The sequence below is a fragment of the Aptenodytes forsteri genome, unplaced genomic scaffold, assembly GCF_000699145.1.
Source record: "Aptenodytes forsteri isolate BGI_AS27 unplaced genomic scaffold, ASM69914v1 Scaffold274, whole genome shotgun sequence".
Taxonomy (NCBI): domain Eukaryota; kingdom Metazoa; phylum Chordata; class Aves; order Sphenisciformes; family Spheniscidae; genus Aptenodytes; species Aptenodytes forsteri.
Window position 1 is genome coordinate 579,351 of NW_008795101.1, and position 18,184 is coordinate 597,534.

Genomic DNA, 18,184 nt, shown 5'->3' on the forward strand with positions numbered 1-18,184 from the left:
TCCGGCAGGACCCGAGGGCTCAAGCGGGGCAGGGGACACGCTTGCGGGGGGTACAAGGCTGCGTAACCACTTGCGGATGTCCTTAAAGACAGCTGGATCTGATGGGGGGCTGGGAACCCCCCCAGCTGGTGGGACCGAGCCAGCGAGGTCAGCAGAAGAGCTGTCACATCCCCCCACAGCCAGATCCCCACTGGCAGCCTTCCCTCCCTCCTCCACCCCAGGGAAACCGAGGCACGGCTGGGAACCCCCCCAGCTGGTGGGACCGAGCCAGCGAGGTCAGCAGAAGAGCTGTCACATCCCCCCACAGCCAGATCCCCACTGGCAGCCTTCCCTCCCTCCTCCACCCCAGGGAAACCGAGGCACAGGCAGGCTGGAGGGGCCATGGCCATGGCACAGGGCTCCAGGGAAGGGGCAGGGGTTTCTCCTCCCCTGGGCGAGGGTCCCACCTGTACAGGGGCAGCAGGACCTCCGTCTCGAGGGTGCCCTGCAGGACCCAGGGGCTGTGCTCCCCCAGCTCCGTGCCCAGTGCTGCCCCACGGCCTCGCTGCAGCCGCCCTGGAGCGAACAGTGACGGAATTGGCACCTGGCAACTGCCCCACACCAAGGTGGGGGAGGCCATGGGGGGGCTGCGCCAGGGCAGGGGCACCTTTGATCCCTTCCTGCCCCACAGAGGAGAACAGGAGCAGGGCAGGGAGGGCTGGGGCTGCGCCTCCCTGCTTTTCCAGCAGCAGGAAAGCAAACACGAGCGGGCAGGCGGGAGCAATAAACCGCAGGCAAGACCTGCGCTGAGAAAGCTGGTACCTCCAGAGCCAGGGGCAGCTGCTGCGGGGACCCCGGGGCCTCTGAACGGGGCGGGGGAGGCAGCTCCAGAGTGCCCGGGGACTCGCTGTACCCCTCACCTCACCGTGGAAAAGCAAAGTGGAGCCACCAAGCCCAAGAGACATAAATTCACAACTTGTTTAATGCCAGTTAGATTGCTTTACATGGAAAAGTTACAACGCGCTCCCTATTTTTTTTTCCCCACCATATGATGCCATATATATATATATATATATATATAACAATGCCACAAGGTCGCAGACTTTATCACACAAACTCTGGGAGGACCCTTTGCTCAACCCGCCCGCACGGTTCAGTGCTTACAGATCACACACCAAAAACACAAGCTTACATGAGCTTTGCTCTTTTCCCCACGTTACACACCGCAGCACGCTCCCGCCAGCCGACGGCGTCACACCGCTCGCCTACATGCGCCGAGACACACGCACCCACCCACCAACACACACTCTTGCAGTGGAAGACCTGCAGAGAGCACTTCTGGGAACTCCACTCCTGCCTTGGCAGCTGCGAGCAGGGTGGGGGAAGGAGTTTGTGCCATGCTTTAACAGCTAAGTCAATCCGAACAGCTCGTTCTCGCCATGCTCGTTAGCCAATGCGCTCAGCTGCAGACCAGCCATGGCGTGGAAATCACTAGCTCTCCCTGCAAAGCATGATGAGAGAAGTCACGATGAGCCAACCTGCTCCCACGGCAGCTCCAAAGCGAGAAAAGTGAGAGATGTGATTTGTGAAAGTCCCCGGTAAGAGAGGAGCACGATGCGGGGACAGAGCGACGAGGGGCTGTCCCCCCTCCGCAGCGTCCCGGGGCGCAGCTGGATGCTGGGAGAGCAGGGAGCGCTGAGCTGCGGATTCAGCAGAGGCCGCGCGTGCCCAGACAGCGCTGCCCACCGCCCCAGCAGCTCCTGGGACTCCTCTGGGGAAAGCACCCATGTTGCAGGGCGAGAGGCAAACCCACCCCCTCCATCTGCCGCCCCTGCAGGAGTCCCGGGGCAGCGGGGAGTCCCAGCAGCGCCACGCTCGCCCCGTGCCACCCCGTGCTCCAGCTGGGCTGCCCGGCTCCCTCCTCCTGCTCCAGAACGGGCACAAACCAGCGTGAAACCACCCCACGGCTGAGACCTCGTGTCTGTCCCCCACCCCAACCAGCTGTTTCTTCCTGGAGGAGAAAGCAGCGTCTCCCGGGGGTCTCCGTGTCGGGATTTAGGCAGGAGACAATCCACAACAGACAAGAAAATCCACCGCAGCAGCTACCAACCACCTCCACCCCGGTGTAAACACCCCTGTCCCCAGGCTCTGCTGCCCAACAGGGCGATATCACACGGCGCAGACACCCGTGACAGACCATGTCTTGCTGCAGGTGGCCTTTCACTTCAAGCCTGCTTGTCAACTTAATGATCCGACTTAATTTTAACAACTCCTCAGTGCTTCGTGGTCCTTCCACACAAAGTTTAACGGTGCCAGTGAATGTAACAAGCAACAAGAGAGGGGCCGGGAGGCCACCAGATGATTTTTAAACCAAGCCCCGTGCTCCTGCAGCAAGAACTTGTGAACAATTGTGAACAATTACACAAGTAATTGTGTTGAAACCGTGTTCCAGAAATTACATTGAAATTACATTTCGGAGGCCAGTGAGGCTGTAAGATGACAAGACGGCTGCCAGTTTGGGCTTTGGAGACTCACTGCTGCCAGCCTGCTAAGGAGGGGTGAGCTCCCGGCACACGAGCTCCTCACGAGTGCCTCTAAGTACCTGCGACACGCAGAGGTAGCGCCAAGAGCCTGAGCCGGGCACTGGTGTAACGGCACACGCGGTCAAGGCTGTAGTGAACAGAACGGCATCTCACTGCCCTTCTCCGTACCAGCCTCCCTACACCGCAGAAGCTCACCCTAAGGATACCAGTGGCACTGGGGAGAGACAGTCATATTCCTACCGCCACCCCGACGGTCTGGTTTCAGGGAAAGAAGGAGAGGAGGGGGCGGAAGAGACAGAAAAGTATTGCCTATGCACTCTACAGAGAACAGGTCAAGGTCTATATACACAGCCAGGAAAATCCCAACGAGAGGAGGAAACAGCAGAACAGCACTCACATCCCAGTGCACCGGAGAGGGCTGGAGGCAGGCAGGAGCCAGGTGCACGGCAGGGAGAGCGTTGGCACACGTACAAAGTATGACAGGAACAGGCTGCTGCAAGCGTAACAGCTTCTCTTTAAATTAAAAGCAACATACACACACAAGTGCTTTGCATCACATCCCACGGCACTCGTCACACAGGCTCCAAACACACAAGCAGGCACTCTCTCCCCATACAACTTAAAAAAAAAAAAAAAAAAAAAACAAAAAAAACCCAACAACAGGTCCCTGGCTTTGACCTGGAGATAAAAAAAAAAGCAACACTTCTTCCTTGCTTTAGAAAAAGAACCCCCCTCTCGCCCAGACACGGTGTTTCCCCCCTTCCAGCCAGAAGAGGCCATGCTCTCTCCAAAGAACAGATCCATGAGAGTTGTTTTGTTTCTCAAATGCATCTCAACTGCCTTTGCCCTCAGGAAGACTCCAGAGCAACCAGCCTGCCCCCAACGGCACTGTGGGAAGCTCCACATGCACGGTGGTTGTTGGTTGGGGTTTTTTTTGTTTTGTTTTTTTAAGCCATTGTTTTTCCTCTCTGTTAACTAAAAGGATCAGCCCAGAACATGCAATAGCAATTTCAGAACTTTCTGAATGTGCTCCCTCTGAGGTGGAGCCTCCCCAAGTCTCCTCCAAAGTTTAGAGCCCCAAAATGTATTTGTTTGAAGGCAGCTGTCAAGCATGCCAAAAATCAAGCTGTCGTACGGGAATGATTGTATCAAGTACTACAGTACCTATGTGCAGGGGGGGCGGGGGGGAGGAAAAAAAAAAGAAAAAAAAAGGAAAATAAGCAGTTCTCCAGTTTCTTCATGTAACGGGGATGCCAGGCTATAAACAATGTCCTTAGATAATCAGAGAGGCTAACGCCCAGCCTGGAGTTTAGCCCCCTTGCACCAGTTGTATTGAACAAGTCTGGCTGGCTCCTACCTCCACAGATGTCCACCCGAGGACAGAGGGACCCAGAGCAGCACGTTAAACCCGTTCCCACAGAGGCAAGGATACTCTCATCTCTCCCAAGAGGGGACAACACAGCAGCGGGGATGGCCTTGGTCCGGTCTCAATGGTCCATGTCACACATGTTTTCTCCAGGATACAACGCGAGGGTTGGAGGATGCTGGTTTAACATTTCTCTTGTACCCGTTTCCCTTTACGAAGGATGAATCTGTAAACCTTTGGCAGTTCCCTCCCCTCCCCAACCCCATCCCAAATACCGCCCAGCGTGGTTCACAAGCACGTATTTTAATTAGCATCCGTTAGGTCCATCCTCCAGTCCCACTGGCACTCCCTTCCCTTCTGGCTGATCGTTTGGGGTTCCATGCACACCAAGGTAGTGGTTTTATCCTGGTATGTCAGGCTGTAGTCTCCTGGGTCGCAGTACATGGGGTTTATCGTATCCTGGTGAAGAGGTTGAGAACGGATACAGACTCCTGAGGAGAAAAGACAAAGCAGGTGCTAAGTACTCCACATTGTGCCGCAGCGTTACTCCATGTGCTTTTGGTTTGGTGGGGTTTTTTAAATAAAACAACTGCTAAACTGGTGAGGTATCTCTAGCTCAGGGCATGATCTGAGCTCACCATAAACGCCATAAATATTCCCATGGGTTTTTTCCAACTGATAACAACTTGCACGGCAGGCAAGTGTGCCGCTCCCACAGCTTTGCGGGAAACTCTACCCCTGAGCCGTCAGAAACCAGGGGGACACCCAGCAGTGAGCAACGCCAGCTCCCCACAGCTCATTCCTTAAGATCTCTCCGCCATTCTCCGCTGCCTCTGCCAGACACCCAGAAAAGCTCTCAGAGCATCTGGCACAACCCGCTTTCCGTGATGGCGAGTTGGCAGTGGCAGCATCCACGACCCTGTTTCCACCCAAGCCACCATTTTAAGCAGTTTCCTAAGGAGCGAGGAGATAATCACCTCTGAGGACCGGGTCAGTTCATAGCAGCATGCTAGCAAGGAAGATGGTGGGCTCAGGGTGAGGTCCCTGAAATGCTGCTACGTTCAGCAGCCCTGTAACAGCCAGGAGAAGGATGTTCTGTCACACTGCCTTGGGCACACAGAGGCAACCTTTTATTTCATCTGGTGACTACAAATCCCTTTCTATCTCAAAGTTTAACCCTTCACTGCATCCAGCCCTCGATCCGCAGGACACGGTGAAGAGATCAGAGGCAAGGCAGCAGAACAGAGCAAACTTGGACTGAATTCAGCCCCAAAGGCTGAGCCTCCTGCAGGACACAGCTGCAGGCGTCCACACAACGCATCCTTACCTTTGTCGAACGAGTTTTACTGAAGACATTCCAGAAGCGCAAGGTTTCATCTCCAGCTCCTGTAACTATGGCCTCCCCATCAGGGGACATTGCCTAAGGCCAAGAGAGAGCAACCTTTAGCATCTGTTACATTTTTGGGGTTGAAAACACATCTTCATTGGAATGCATGAGAGATATTTAACTCTCCTTCCTACTTGGCTGACGGTGAGAAACCAAACAAACAACTACCTCTGCTTTCACGTGCCTTATTCAGTCTCAGCAGGTGCCAAGTCGAGCACTTGCATCTTACTTATGCAGCTATGGAATACATGGGTGGAATTACCATAAAAAGGAATCTTGTGTTAACAAATCCAAGCCATTTGTAATTGAGGCTATTCCTCCCCGGATTATAAATATGTGTTAAGGCAGGAAGTGTGATATGACTGGTATTTGCCAGCTCTATTAGTCACTTACATTGGAATCTACCTCACAAAACAGTATCGGCATATTAATCATCTCTGTTATGAATCTGCTGAAAGCCCTACGTAGCAGTAACAAAGCAGGTACGAGATCAGTGTGGATTAACTGCACCAAGCATTTTAATGACAAATTAGGAGGGCTGAAAGCATCAAATTTGTCCCCTGCTGGCAGTCACCAGTGAAAAAGCGTACAAGTCTTAAGGGAACAAGAAGAGACGCTTGTGCTTCCTCAGAAGAGTTTTGGCAGGCTTTGCTATTCATTAATAAAGCCTCACATTTCCATAGCAGCAAATCAAAGTATCCCTTGCAGGCAAGGAAACCAGATACAGAGCGTTTTTCATTGCTTGTAGGGCAGCATTCGTATCTCCACCTAGACTACAGGCAGCTCACAGTGCCACTGGCACTGCGGCTTTGGGTCTCATCTCAGCACACGCGCAGCTACAGAAGTTTTCAGAGACATGGCCATTGCTTACCAGATATAAGACTCGGTACGAGTGTCCTGTTAGCTTTGCTACTTGAGTTAACGAAGGGTATTTCCAGACAAGGATCTGGTTCTGCGAGTATCCGTGGGTACTCACCTGAAAGGGGAGAGGGAGATATGCATCATGCTTCCTAACACAAGACAGCTCAGCAGCAGGACTGCACAGGGAGGAACTTACTAGCTCGTTGGCGTGTTTCGACCAGGCCAGGTTGCACACTTGCGACCCAGTGTCGATGCACTGCAAAGGCTGCCCGGTGAGCGTGTTCCAGAAGCGTATGCAGCGGTCAGCTGTCCCTCCGCCGGAGGCGAGGAGTCCGTGCTGGTGGGGAGACCATGCGATAGCTTTTACTGCTGCGAGATGCTCTGTGTATTGTTGGACAGGACTCAGGCTGGAGTGATTCCAGACAAGGAGCTGGCAGAGAGGAGAGACGTGATCAGACTTGTGCTGCAGTCATGTGTCTGCAACACCCACAAGCCACGATGTTGCACTGGGACTGATGAGGGCAGTTGGGCAACGAGACGATTTCCCACAGCTCTGCCCAAGCACCTGCATCTCCACTCTGCACTTGCAGCCCTGAAGCCAGTCCCACCTCTGCCACCACACTCAACTGAGGAGCCATTCTACCAACTGGGCCACAAGGAAGCCAACAGTCCTTAAGTTAAGCTTACGAAGCCAAAGACACAGTGTCACTGAACGTGAACTCAAACCTTCTTTTGTCTTTGTGGCTGTGTTATTCCAGAACACATTTAGAAATACGCTCAAGTTCATTAGAAGTTATTCTGAGCAGGAGGAACTCGGTACAACCGTGCTGTCACACAGATGCTGGGCAAATTCACTACCTAGCAACCCGCTCCAAAGGGCTCTGAACACTGCTTCTCCGTAACAGATGCTTCTTCCATATGGTGCTCAGTGAACTACAAGCCTGCATTATAGGTATTAGAACTTACACAGCTCTAAACTCAGTTTCCTTCTGCATAGATAAACATTATTGTAACAAACTGACTATACACTACCTAAACAATGTCAGGAAGTACAGCTTAGCAGTAGCTTTGCTGAACTCAAACCCCTGAGTCAAGCTATAGATTTAATTAGCCAAATACAGAAGCAAAATTAAATTTGCCTTTTTAATTTTATTAGAGAGAGGAGACTGAGTAGAAGCTTAGCATGATTTATGTTTGGACACAGTCCAACAACTGAAACAAAAGCCCCTTTCAGAGAGGCCAAATATCCTTAAAGAAAGAGGGTCTGACATTTCTCGGTGAAGATCTAGAGACATGGAGCCTCACGTGACTCCTTGGAAGTACTATACCTTATTATCATTTCCTCCAGAGGCCAGGAGCTGGTGGTCCGTAGACCATTTGAGCCCACAGACCTCCTGCCTGTGGCCCTGGAGCCGCCGCTCAGACTGCAGGGGTGGGGTGCGGATGTCCCTCTGAAGGATCATCCTGTCTCGACTCCCAGAAGACAGCTGGTCCGCGTTCCATGCCAAGGCACCTGTAACGCAGGCAGAGCATAAGAGTACGTTGTGGGAGTCCTGCGGGAGTGGGCAGGCAGAACACAGGTTCCTTCCAACACAGTTGCCAAGGTTTAAAAATAAATAAATAAATCCATAAATAAATCAGTGCTTACGGACCTTCCTTATATCCACTGCCTGAAGTCCTAGAATAGTGTACAAAGAAAGATTAACCTGCACAAACTTACTGAAGGTATCACTAATCCCATTTCGCAGTGCAGTAAAGCACAGAAATAGAACTCAGAAGGTGCCTTGACTTCCGAAATCTCACTCCAGCGTTCAAATTCAAAATGCCTCTGAGAGGAAAAAAAAAAAAAAAATAAAATAGTCCCCACAGAATAAGGGAACTGGAAATCTCAGTGTAAAGCAGCCTGCCTGCAGGGCTGAAACCGGAAGCCAGTGGCAGTAAAAAAAGATGTTGTAACCTAACCTAAAATGCCTCAGACATGGAGGAAACACCTGCTGCAATACTCAAACACCACCACGCCCAAGATCAGAACACCACAATTACTAGATAATAATATTTTGAAGACTGCTTCCCCCTTATAGCAGGGGATAAATATCAATTCTGGTACTTTTTTTGCGTTCTGTTATTTCAAGCAGATCCCTCACTTACAAGGAAAAAGTTCAACCATGAAGAAATGAAACATGTGAAACCTCTGCCTCCCACCTCCTTACCGACTCTGGCTGTGTGCCCCTCTAGCATGGAGAGCTTTTTTCCTGCAGCTGCATCCCAGATCTGTACAAAGCCCTTGTGAGTGCCAACGGCTACCAAGTTCCCCTAGACAAACAGAAAACCATGATCAGTAAAGCCAGTAAGTACAGACAGACGTAAAACAAAAGCTAGAAGCTGAGGAAAAGACTTGAGATAAATCCCACAAGATAGAAAGCATCCAGAGTTCTCCCATCTCACATCTTTTCCCTACTGAGAGGGCCAAGCAGCCTGGCTGGAATATATTTATTGTAACATTTTATTGTCAAGAGCTGGAGAAGCGAACTGGCTCTTTCTCCCTCCCACACCTCTTAGCAAATGCCTCGAGAACCTCAAGATACAAGAGGTTGCTCTCTGTCCCCTCTCATTTAGCGGAGAAAAATAGTGCAGAGAGGAGAACACACGTGATTTGTGATGCATACAGGGAGTTTGGGGAAAATAACCCAAGAAGTTAAAGCCTGTGAGGAAGAGCTACATGGTTACAATGACAGTGCCTAAATTACAAGCGTTTCAGCTGTCATTGTCAACAATGTTATACTGACCCGTTCTGACCAGCCCACCGATGTTACAGAATCTCCTTCCACAGAGAGATCACACAGTCGGGTTACCTTGAAAGTAGGACAGAACGGAATAAGAAACACTTGTTTTTGTCATACTACACTATTAGCTGTCTCGCAGACTAGTACCTAGTTTGGGACAGAGCATTACAAGTGCTGAATCCCTCACACAGCATGTTCCATAGCTCTGAAAGATGCTATGGCTGGAAAAGACCTACAGCAACAGGTATTTCATTCTCCGAACACTGATGGTCATTTACCTGGCTAGTACAAGCGCTCCATAGGTAAACACAAGTCCCAAGGCCAACGCTGAGGACGTTAAGAGAGGACCAGTCCACCAGGTTCAGGTAGAAGTCGTCCTGCAGCTCTGGGGCATCCAGCACTTTGAAAGGAATCTTTGAGATTTTCCGAGTTGGTTTTCGAGGTGATCTTAGCAGCTTCTGACTGTTTACAAAAACAGATATAAAAACAACTATAGGATTTTACACATCACAGCAGATGGTAGACACAGATGTAGCTGCTCTCTGAAGCATACCTGCATTTCTATAGAAATGCACAGACAAAGAGGCCGCAGAATTCTTTCCAGCAGGTGAGACTGGAAGGAATTAGGTTCCGCTTCTATAAAGGAGCGAGGGAGCAAAAAGGTAAACTGATACTGAAAGTTGGCCAAGACACGTTAAGTATCCAGGCAGGTTGGGCACCTGCAGAACTTGACTGTCCCTACTTATCTCCCCAGATTTCCAAAAGCAATTCACATAGCAATTTTGGGTGCCTTAGAAAGAGAACCTCACTGAATCCTCTGTCCCAATCCTTCCCTTCTCACAGCCTGTGAAGAATCAGTATTACCTTTTGTTGCTGACAGGAGACAGGGAATACGGTGAGACCTCGTTGCCGTCATCTGGACTAGAGCGTTTTGTGCTGAGTGAATACTGCATAAAGAAAACACATCTAGTAAGAACCCCAGCATGCCCAAAACCTAGGGGATCGCTCACAACACGCACTGGTGCCCGATGCCTAGCTAACTCCAACACCCACAGTCAGATTTTCCAGACTTTTCAGTTCCTCCCTTTCCCAGGTGCTCCGGAACCATACAAAAAACCCTCATCTCCACTGAAGTCCAAAAGCTTGATTTGGTCATTTACCACACTGCCCAAAAAAGCTTGGTTCCAACTCGGCTTCCCTGCCAGTACAGAAATAGGAAGCACATGGCTTGCTGCAGGTACTTATGCTCTCTTTACAGGCCACCAAATTTTGTTATCAACAGCTTATCTTAGTCAAGCCACAACACTAACTCACTTGCACTAGCAGCTTGGCAGAACCGTGTGCTTTGTTCCTGTGACGCACACGTGCAACCTCCATTGGTTTTAATGCAAAGTAGCCAACTTACAGTGAAGAGAGACTTCTTCTCTGGGGTGGATGGCTGCAGCCTCCTGTCTTCCGTCTGTGGGTCTTGCACTTTCTCGATCCCTGCTCCTAAGAGTTCGTTCTTCAGCAAGGCAGAGTAAGCAAGGCCATCTGTGAACCCAAACGAGCGCTTAGGCAGAGAACTCGGAAGCAGCAAACAGCTCTGCAGGGAGTGGCAGGATCGTGTCTGCCTGACTTGTACATTCACAGGGCCTCGTAATAAGCCTGGGGCCCCAGTTTGGAATCAGGGTTAGCAGCAAGCTTCCCCTCCTTCCACTCCATCAGGAAAGTGCTTCCATGGCACAATAAATCAAGGGATACAAATAGCCTCCCGCTTCCCAGATGCTTGTCAGAAGCCTATTGAGGTGACCTGGTATTCACTCTCACGATGTGGGCATTTCCTACAACACCAGCATGAGTTTTTGCATAAGCACGAAAGTGCCAGTGTTCCCTTGATTTCAAAACTCACCAACAGTTTGAAATAAAAGCTATAGGTGTGGCACAAGCGGTAGAAAGGTGGTCTCACCTTTGCCATTGTCCGATGTAGCATCCTTTGCTTTTCTGTTTTGACTTGGTGATTTTTCATTTTCCTGAAAGGGAGAAACATGCTATCACCATACAGAAACCTCATGATATACGGTAAAATAACGAAGAAGTCTCCTGGACCACAGGGGCAGCCTGTTTGAAGACATGCATTCAAAGGAACTCTTTTGGGGCAGCAGAAGACCATGGTGCAGAAGATAAGCAGAGCAATTATACCAGCCAAAACAAAACGCACCATTTCCTCAGTTCCAAGACTGAGCTGTAGGAGAGGGGAGCAAAACTTACATTTATTCTGTGGAAGTTGATGCTCCAGTTGGCCCCAGCTCTTGAGGGAATGAATCTGTCACCGTGCTTACTAGGAGAAGACATTGGAGAATTGGAAGGCGTCAGGGTTCTTCTCATCTCTGCTACCTGAATTAAAGAGTAAGACACACACAAGAACAAGTGTTGATCACAGCAGGGGTCTGAAAAACGTCAATGAGGTCTTGTCAAAGCTGAAGAGTCTTGTCAAAGTAGAAGAGCCAAGCATTAGTTTATCCCCTTAACAGAACTAGTAAGTATGTCAGAGTCCAACTGTCATGGGAACTTCTGTCAAAAGAAGCAATTAAAGAGCCTCTTTCTCACTGCTCCTTCTCAAGCTGACATTGTCAAGGCAAACACATGGAAGGCTGGAGTGGGGCAGACTGCTTGCAGGGTGAGCAGCAGATTTCTCAACTGCAGTCACATTCTTTTTCGTAGAATAATTTATGTTGGAAAGGACCCCAGCTCAGAACAGGGCTAATTTCAAAGTTACATTGAAGGTCACAGCCTCATCCAGTTGAGTTTTTAGCATCTCCAAGGACAATGACCCCACAAGCTCCCTGTTGCAGTGTTTGGACTCCCTCACTGTGAACATTTTTTCCTAATATCTAACTGGAATTCCCCCTGTTGCAGCTTGCGTTCATTGCCTCTAATCCTTCCACGGTGTACCTCTGAAGAGAGTCTGACTCCATTTTCTCCATAACCACCCACCAGGCAGTTGAAAGCAACAATTTCATCACTCCTGAGCCTCATCTTCTCCAGGCTGAGCAACACAGGTCTCAGCATCTTCCTGCTCCAGCCCCCAGACCACCTTGGTGGCCTCCACTGGACTTGCTCTATCTTGTCAAGCCCTACAGTTAGTTGGTTTGTTTGTTATCCCCCAACTTTTTACGTTCCACATGTACTTACTGAGATTATTTAGTAAAAAGGCATTACTGAGCTACATAAAAATATCTTAACTCCTTTTTGCAACCTGAACTGAGTTTATACGTTCAAAAGCTTTGTTGAAGTCAAGTTATTTGGTTATTCCTAGAACAGCTCAGGAACTCACACCTGCTCACCCCCCAACAAAAGACTAAGGTTGGCTGCAAAGAGGTCCCGTATCTTTCAAAAGCTCAAGTGAAAACAGTCACAGGCAAGAAGACAACAACTTAATAGTCAGACTAAGACCATTTAGCATAGCCCATTCGTACTTACGCAAGGCATTGTGTTTTCATTCTGTATGTTGATTTGGCGTAGGAGACGTCTCTCGTAATCCTGGTCCATGGTGGAAAGCAGAGGGGCTGGGGAGTTCAGCAGGCTTCAGGTTCCTGAAGTCCAATCAGCAATTAGTCTGCTGCAACAGACAGGGGAAGAAAAACACCAAAATATTACACCCCTTCATACAGAAGCAGCCTCTTCAGAATCTCCCAAGCCTGTTCTTCAAACTTGAGGCCACTTTTCCTATCCAGGGCATTGGTATCAAACTAGCGTGATACAGCACAGCACAGGGCTGCTAATGAAAGCGTTTTTATGTACTATTGCCCTTCGTTGCTGATTTACATGAGCAGGCAACCAGCATTTTGTGTCTGACAAAAATGAGCGGGCAACCACCACAACTGGAGCAGAGACTGCGATACTCGAAACCAGCCTGTTCACATGAACTGCAGCAGCACAGCTTAGCAAGCCTTCAGTACTCAGACGTGGAAAAAACAGACATCTACAGCCTATCCCAGCACCGCCAGATCCATAGCTCAGGCCAGAGGCACGACAGCAGCACACACCACTACGCTGAAGCTAGCTGGGATACTTTTAGCCATGTTAGAAGTATTGCAGACTTTTAGTACCACACACCGCAGGAACACAGGCAGCTATGGACTAGGTAGCCCCCCGGGTTAACGCTCAATGTCTGATGCCCATGCTGTCCCAAATATTCCTCTTGTCAAGCCCTAAAGCTAGCTCACTTACGGCTATACAGTCTATAAGCAATGTTAAGCATCTTCAGGCATACGTTTTAGGATAGGGCTGCTTCATAGCCTAGATTTCGCTGGCTAAATTACAACATGCAGCAATAAAAAAAAAAATTAGCTAACAATTCTGTGAGGCTATGTAGTCACAGACCTTCTCCAAGCTCTGAAGGGCACAGACCAGCATCGTTAGTGCCCAACCTCCCCAACGCACACACCCCTGATGCTTTGTCCACAGCTCATGTTGACACGAAAACGCCAACACCAGAAGAGACATGCCAAGTTGGTCTTTCAACCCAAGATAAACATCTCCAAAGAGAAAGGTGGAATCCAACACACACGCCACACAAAAAAATCCCCACAATACACAGACATCTGGAAGCTGTGCAGAATGTAAAGGGATTTTCATTTGCTGTTATTGTATAAACATTTACGGCATCTGGCCGGCATCCCGGCTACACAAATGGAGTTGCCTCAAGATACAAACTTGTGGCAAAGTCTGGGAGGCAACTGCACACAAACGGCTGTGCGGGGAGAAAGCTGTCCAGGGACAAGCTACACACTGCCACGCTCAGGGCCTGCCACGAACTGCCTTCAGCTTCCTCCACCAGCGGGTGAGGTTTGCTGTGAAAAGGTTTACCTCCAAGAACAGAAAACCTACTCGGGGTTTACCATTAAAAATTGGAGGCAGGTTACCAAGCTAAGAGGGGTAGAGCAGCACATGCTGTAATCCAGCGAGATGTGATTAACTATTACAGTATTCTATGAAATTGGCTTGGAAGCGAGATAAAAGCACACAAACTCTGGACTACAGTCATCTATTAGCTGGCAGAGCTACTTTCCTTTTATCTAAGCCATTCGTTGGTACTGAAACTTGGACTTCACAAATGCTGAAATGCAGAGGCCTTTTATTCCTTGCCATTAAGCATGCCAACACTTTTACAGGAGCATCCCTGAAATAGATAGTGCCAAGCTGTTTCTGAGTATACCTGTTTACCTCTGCCACCTCCTCCTCCAAGCTTTTTTCTTTTTTAATTTAATACATTTCTCCCATATGTTCTTTCAGAGGCAAAACTGGAGAAAGCTACCAAATTTAACAATAATCAGCTTCCACCAAATGAAGTGAAAAGTCAGAGATGGCATTATTGTGAGTGAAAAGTTAGAAAAGTCTGTGATGTTATTAACGAAGGAGGTTAAAAAAACCCCCAAAACTTAGTGCATCCCATGTCAAACACTCTCCCTCATTTGGTCATTTACTTACCACTATCCTCACCTACCCATGATCTTCCAAATCTACCTTAGAGGTTAACAGGACCTCTCAAACCAAGCATTTCAACAAAATGCCCCCTCCCTTTTTTTTTTTTTTTTTAAACACCATGAATAAGAGAGATCAGCTTGCAGAACCCACATGAGGAGCGTGATCAGCTGGGGAACACCACACATTTGAAGCGTCCTCCCAAAATGGCTCAGCACAGTATTCGTGAGAGATCTAGATCCAGTTACATAGCAATGTGACATTTTTAATTCTGGATATGAAACACATTTGCTTTTAGAGCTTTTCATTTGAGTTCCCGTCTGTACAAATTTCGACTGCAACTTCTAATCAGAAATACAGCATACAGAGAGTGAACAACAGAAGAGACTGCTTAGGCAGAACATGGCAATAATACTAATAAGCCCCAAACAACCTTTTTCAGGCTTCAGATGCTTCAAAATAAAGCATCAACACAACATTAATTGTATCCAAATTACCAAGACACCCTCTACCCTCTTCAGCCCTGTCTAAATTTGGAAATATATTCAGTTTTTACGTTTAAAAGTTCTCCTGCCTTTGGTATTCTCAGTGTCTCTCACTTTCATCAGCACCTCTCAGGTTTAACGCTTACTCACCCAATTACCTTCCAGTTTTAAGAAAGGCACAAATGATTTCTGGAACAAAAAAGGGTCAGGGATTGTCCAGCTCTTGCTCTGCTCACGTAGGCCACATCTTGAATCAACGGAGCCAACACAGCCTATGTTTGTTACCCCAACTTCAACACTTGCTGAAAAATCCAAATAGGTACAAGCTGCCTCTCAAACGACAGAGAAACAATTTTCCAAAATAACTGCATTCATTTCCCTGCCAACCCTGGCATTCTGCATACTGGTTTATTAAAAACAGATCCATACCGAGAAAAAATATTTAAGTATTTGAATACATTAAGGTTGGGTCAATAAAAAGAACAAAACGCACTTGCTCAGCACCATAACTTTGCCTGGAAGTATTGTTCTGAAAGTAATGTGAACTGTGAAAAAATCCAGCCAATTCAAAGATAGGACATAAGGTGCATGACGAAAATAAAGTCAGTCAGAATACAAATTCTTCCCTAGGAATCAAAAAAACTCCACCAAACCCCACCTTTCTTCTCCAAGCATAAACAACATAATTAGTAACAAAATAGTATGCAAAAAGAATATGTAACACACGTAGCTCCTTGAGATCTTTTATTTCTTCAATTGAAAGAGAACTTACAGTCCACATATTCCCAGTCCTTACGGCAAAGCCTTTCTTACTTGCTTCAGGGGAAATGGAAAATCCACCCACTTCCCACAGACAAATTTAGAGTTAGCAAGAGCCTACCCCAAACCAGAGATGCTACCTTCTCTTTGGGCCTGTATTTAATGGCACAGGTTTTGAGGTAAAAGTGTCATTATGCAGGTGCTGAATATTTACAAGCTCTCAGGAAGAACCGCATAATTTACCAAGGGGAAAAGGATGGAGTAAACACGTACTTAGCCCTCTAAGTCATGAGCAGCAGGATTTGAAATCAAACCCAGATGTCCTGCTTCCCCAAAGCCAAAGTTTTCACCTTCCAGTGGTTTATCTAAAGCCCATTACTAGGCAACACTTGCAGATCAACAAGTTAAAGACCTCAGCTGGCAACAGAAGTGGTAGTTCATCTATCCCTGCACCCCCTTTGTGCCAACTCCGGCCCTTGCCCGACCACGCCACGCGCCGGTTTGGCTCACCACGATGACAAAAAACTAACTTGGCCCCAAAGGGCAGATGTTTTCTGCTGGTTTAGTAAGCAGCACCTCCACCTCAGCCTGGAGTACTGTAAGAGTATTTCCAGTTATGGATTCTTCTATTTCCCAGACTTTTGAACAAGCTGTAAGGAAAATTAAAAAAAAAAAAAAAGCTAAACCATAGCATTTTTGCTATGTAATAGTCAAATTGCAAGTAAATGTACAAGTTTACAAGTAAAGCCTATTACAAATGCATCCAGAATGCTAAAGCCAGCTTCACGGCACTAAAGCAGACATCAACAAGGAGCAAGATAGTCTGCGCTTGGCCAACCTGAAGTAGAGCTCATCCACATTTAACCCAGAGGAACAGAGTTTACATATCATGGCAAACAACCAATCCTTTTAAGTAACTAGCCTCCTTTCAAAAACAGCAGTAGTACATAAAGCAAGAGCCTTCTGTACGTTTTACCAATATTTACCTTTTTAAAGCTACAAGTATGCAACTTCTTATCCAGCGATTTACTAAGGTATTAGTGTGAAAAGCATTTATAAAATTCACCATTTACAAAAGTAACCCCCATACAATGGAAGCAGGTAAAGCTTTATTTCAAAACAAAATATAAACTTTGTTGCCTTGCACTCGTCAAAGACGACTGTTCACAACTAGGTATTGCACGGAGACCACACTACCAGCAATGACGAAATTACTTCAGTGTTATGGTGACAGACAAGATCTCCACCCTTAAGCCTCACTCTTGAAGGCTGCAGGGAGATTCAATACTCCACCAGTAAACCAAGACACTGTATTACAGCAAGAACCGCCACGCTGCATCAGTGTATTTCAGAGCATAATATGTAGGTGACTACTCTTCACTGAAGGTCCTGCAAAAATCCACGTTATTTCTGCCTTTCCAAAACATCCTGCAAGCAAGCACCTCCTGCCCAGGCAGCTCGCAAACCCCTTTATACACTCACTACCATCAGTTCTAGAACGCCCCTATTCCAAAAATGCCAACTTTTAGGTGACTGGCAATAGGCGCAAACTGAATTCGAGTTTGATTTGAAAGGCCGAGTGGCTCAAGGGCATAGCCAAGACACTGTTTTCATCTCCTGTCTGCGCTCAGCCTCCCAGTTCCTAACAGTAGTATAGAAGTTCAAGATGCTGCAATTCCGTACTAAGCTTAGGAGACAAGTGGTATGCACAGCTATCTGTGCCTCCTTTCACCTCCGGTGTCGGAAAGTATCACCCCTTCCCCACAGGCAAGCCTGTAATTCAGATCGGAGATGACAAATGTTTGGCTTTCTGCAACTCGCTGCACCTCCACCTGCGCTCACAGACAAGCTGCAAGACTTCCCGCAGCCCTCCAAGTCAGCTTCCGAAGCTAATTTAAGGTTTTGTGTCTACCTTTCCAAAGCAATGCACAGTCCTACCAAGATGACAGAGGAACTCTGACCAGCAAACCGCAGGGCAATGGCGCTAATTTAGGATACTTGGGTTGCAGCGTGCTGCAGGAAGCTTGTGTGAGCCAAGGATGAAGTATTCACGATAAAGAGCTCCGTACGTGGCATGGACTTTCACATGCCAGCGGAAACTCAGGGTTGTCACACCTTCAGGAAACAGCAAAATCTCTGTCTTTGGAAGAGTCTTCACTAAAAATAAACACCCCCCTCCACTAATAAATCTTCTCAGTACACCTTTACAAGCCCAAAAGTTTTTCACCAGGATTTTTGTACACAAAATAGTTGTTCTTAGTTGCAAGCCCTCATCTGAGGAGAATGCTCCAGGATGTCTACCAAGAACATTGCTATTGCTGCCTTTTTTACGTGGATGATGCTCAGATATTACCATTGCTTTCAGCCCAGATGTTTTTCCTAAATCCCCCTTCTCTCCACAACTGGAATAAAAGAAGGGAAGCCGACAGAGTCAAGTCTGCCATGCTGTACTCAAGAGACAAGTACATTTTCAACTGTTCAACTCAAAACTCAGACAAGTGTGATGGTCAATTACAGAGATCAGGCTGCCAGAGTCGGCAGCCCCCTCCACTGCT

General features: G+C 47.9%; 1 protein-coding gene across 1 annotated transcript in view; it reads right to left on the reverse strand.

Annotated features, from left to right (window-relative positions):
* Positions 1-1,892: 1,892 nt before the first annotated feature.
* FZR1 (fizzy/cell division cycle 20 related 1) overlaps positions 1,893-18,184 on the reverse strand; it is a 16,547-nt gene continuing 255 nt past the window's right edge. Inside the window, exons 2-14 of the mRNA XM_009277055.2 lie at positions 12,382-12,520; positions 11,170-11,295; positions 10,868-10,931; positions 10,325-10,452; positions 9,784-9,866; positions 9,198-9,381; positions 8,923-8,988; positions 8,347-8,449; positions 7,465-7,649; positions 6,333-6,566; positions 6,147-6,251; positions 5,216-5,308; positions 1,893-4,379 (exon numbers count right to left, since the gene is read on the reverse strand). Of these exons, the coding sequence (XP_009275330.1) occupies positions 4,338-4,379; positions 5,216-5,308; positions 6,147-6,251; positions 6,333-6,566; positions 7,465-7,649; positions 8,347-8,449; positions 8,923-8,988; positions 9,198-9,381; positions 9,784-9,866; positions 10,325-10,452; positions 10,868-10,931; positions 11,170-11,295; positions 12,382-12,450 (1,482 nt within the window). The 5' untranslated portion in view covers positions 12,451-12,520 and the 3' untranslated portion in view covers positions 1,893-4,337. The remainder of the gene's footprint in view (positions 4,380-5,215; positions 5,309-6,146; positions 6,252-6,332; positions 6,567-7,464; positions 7,650-8,346; positions 8,450-8,922; positions 8,989-9,197; positions 9,382-9,783; positions 9,867-10,324; positions 10,453-10,867; positions 10,932-11,169; positions 11,296-12,381; positions 12,521-18,184) is intronic.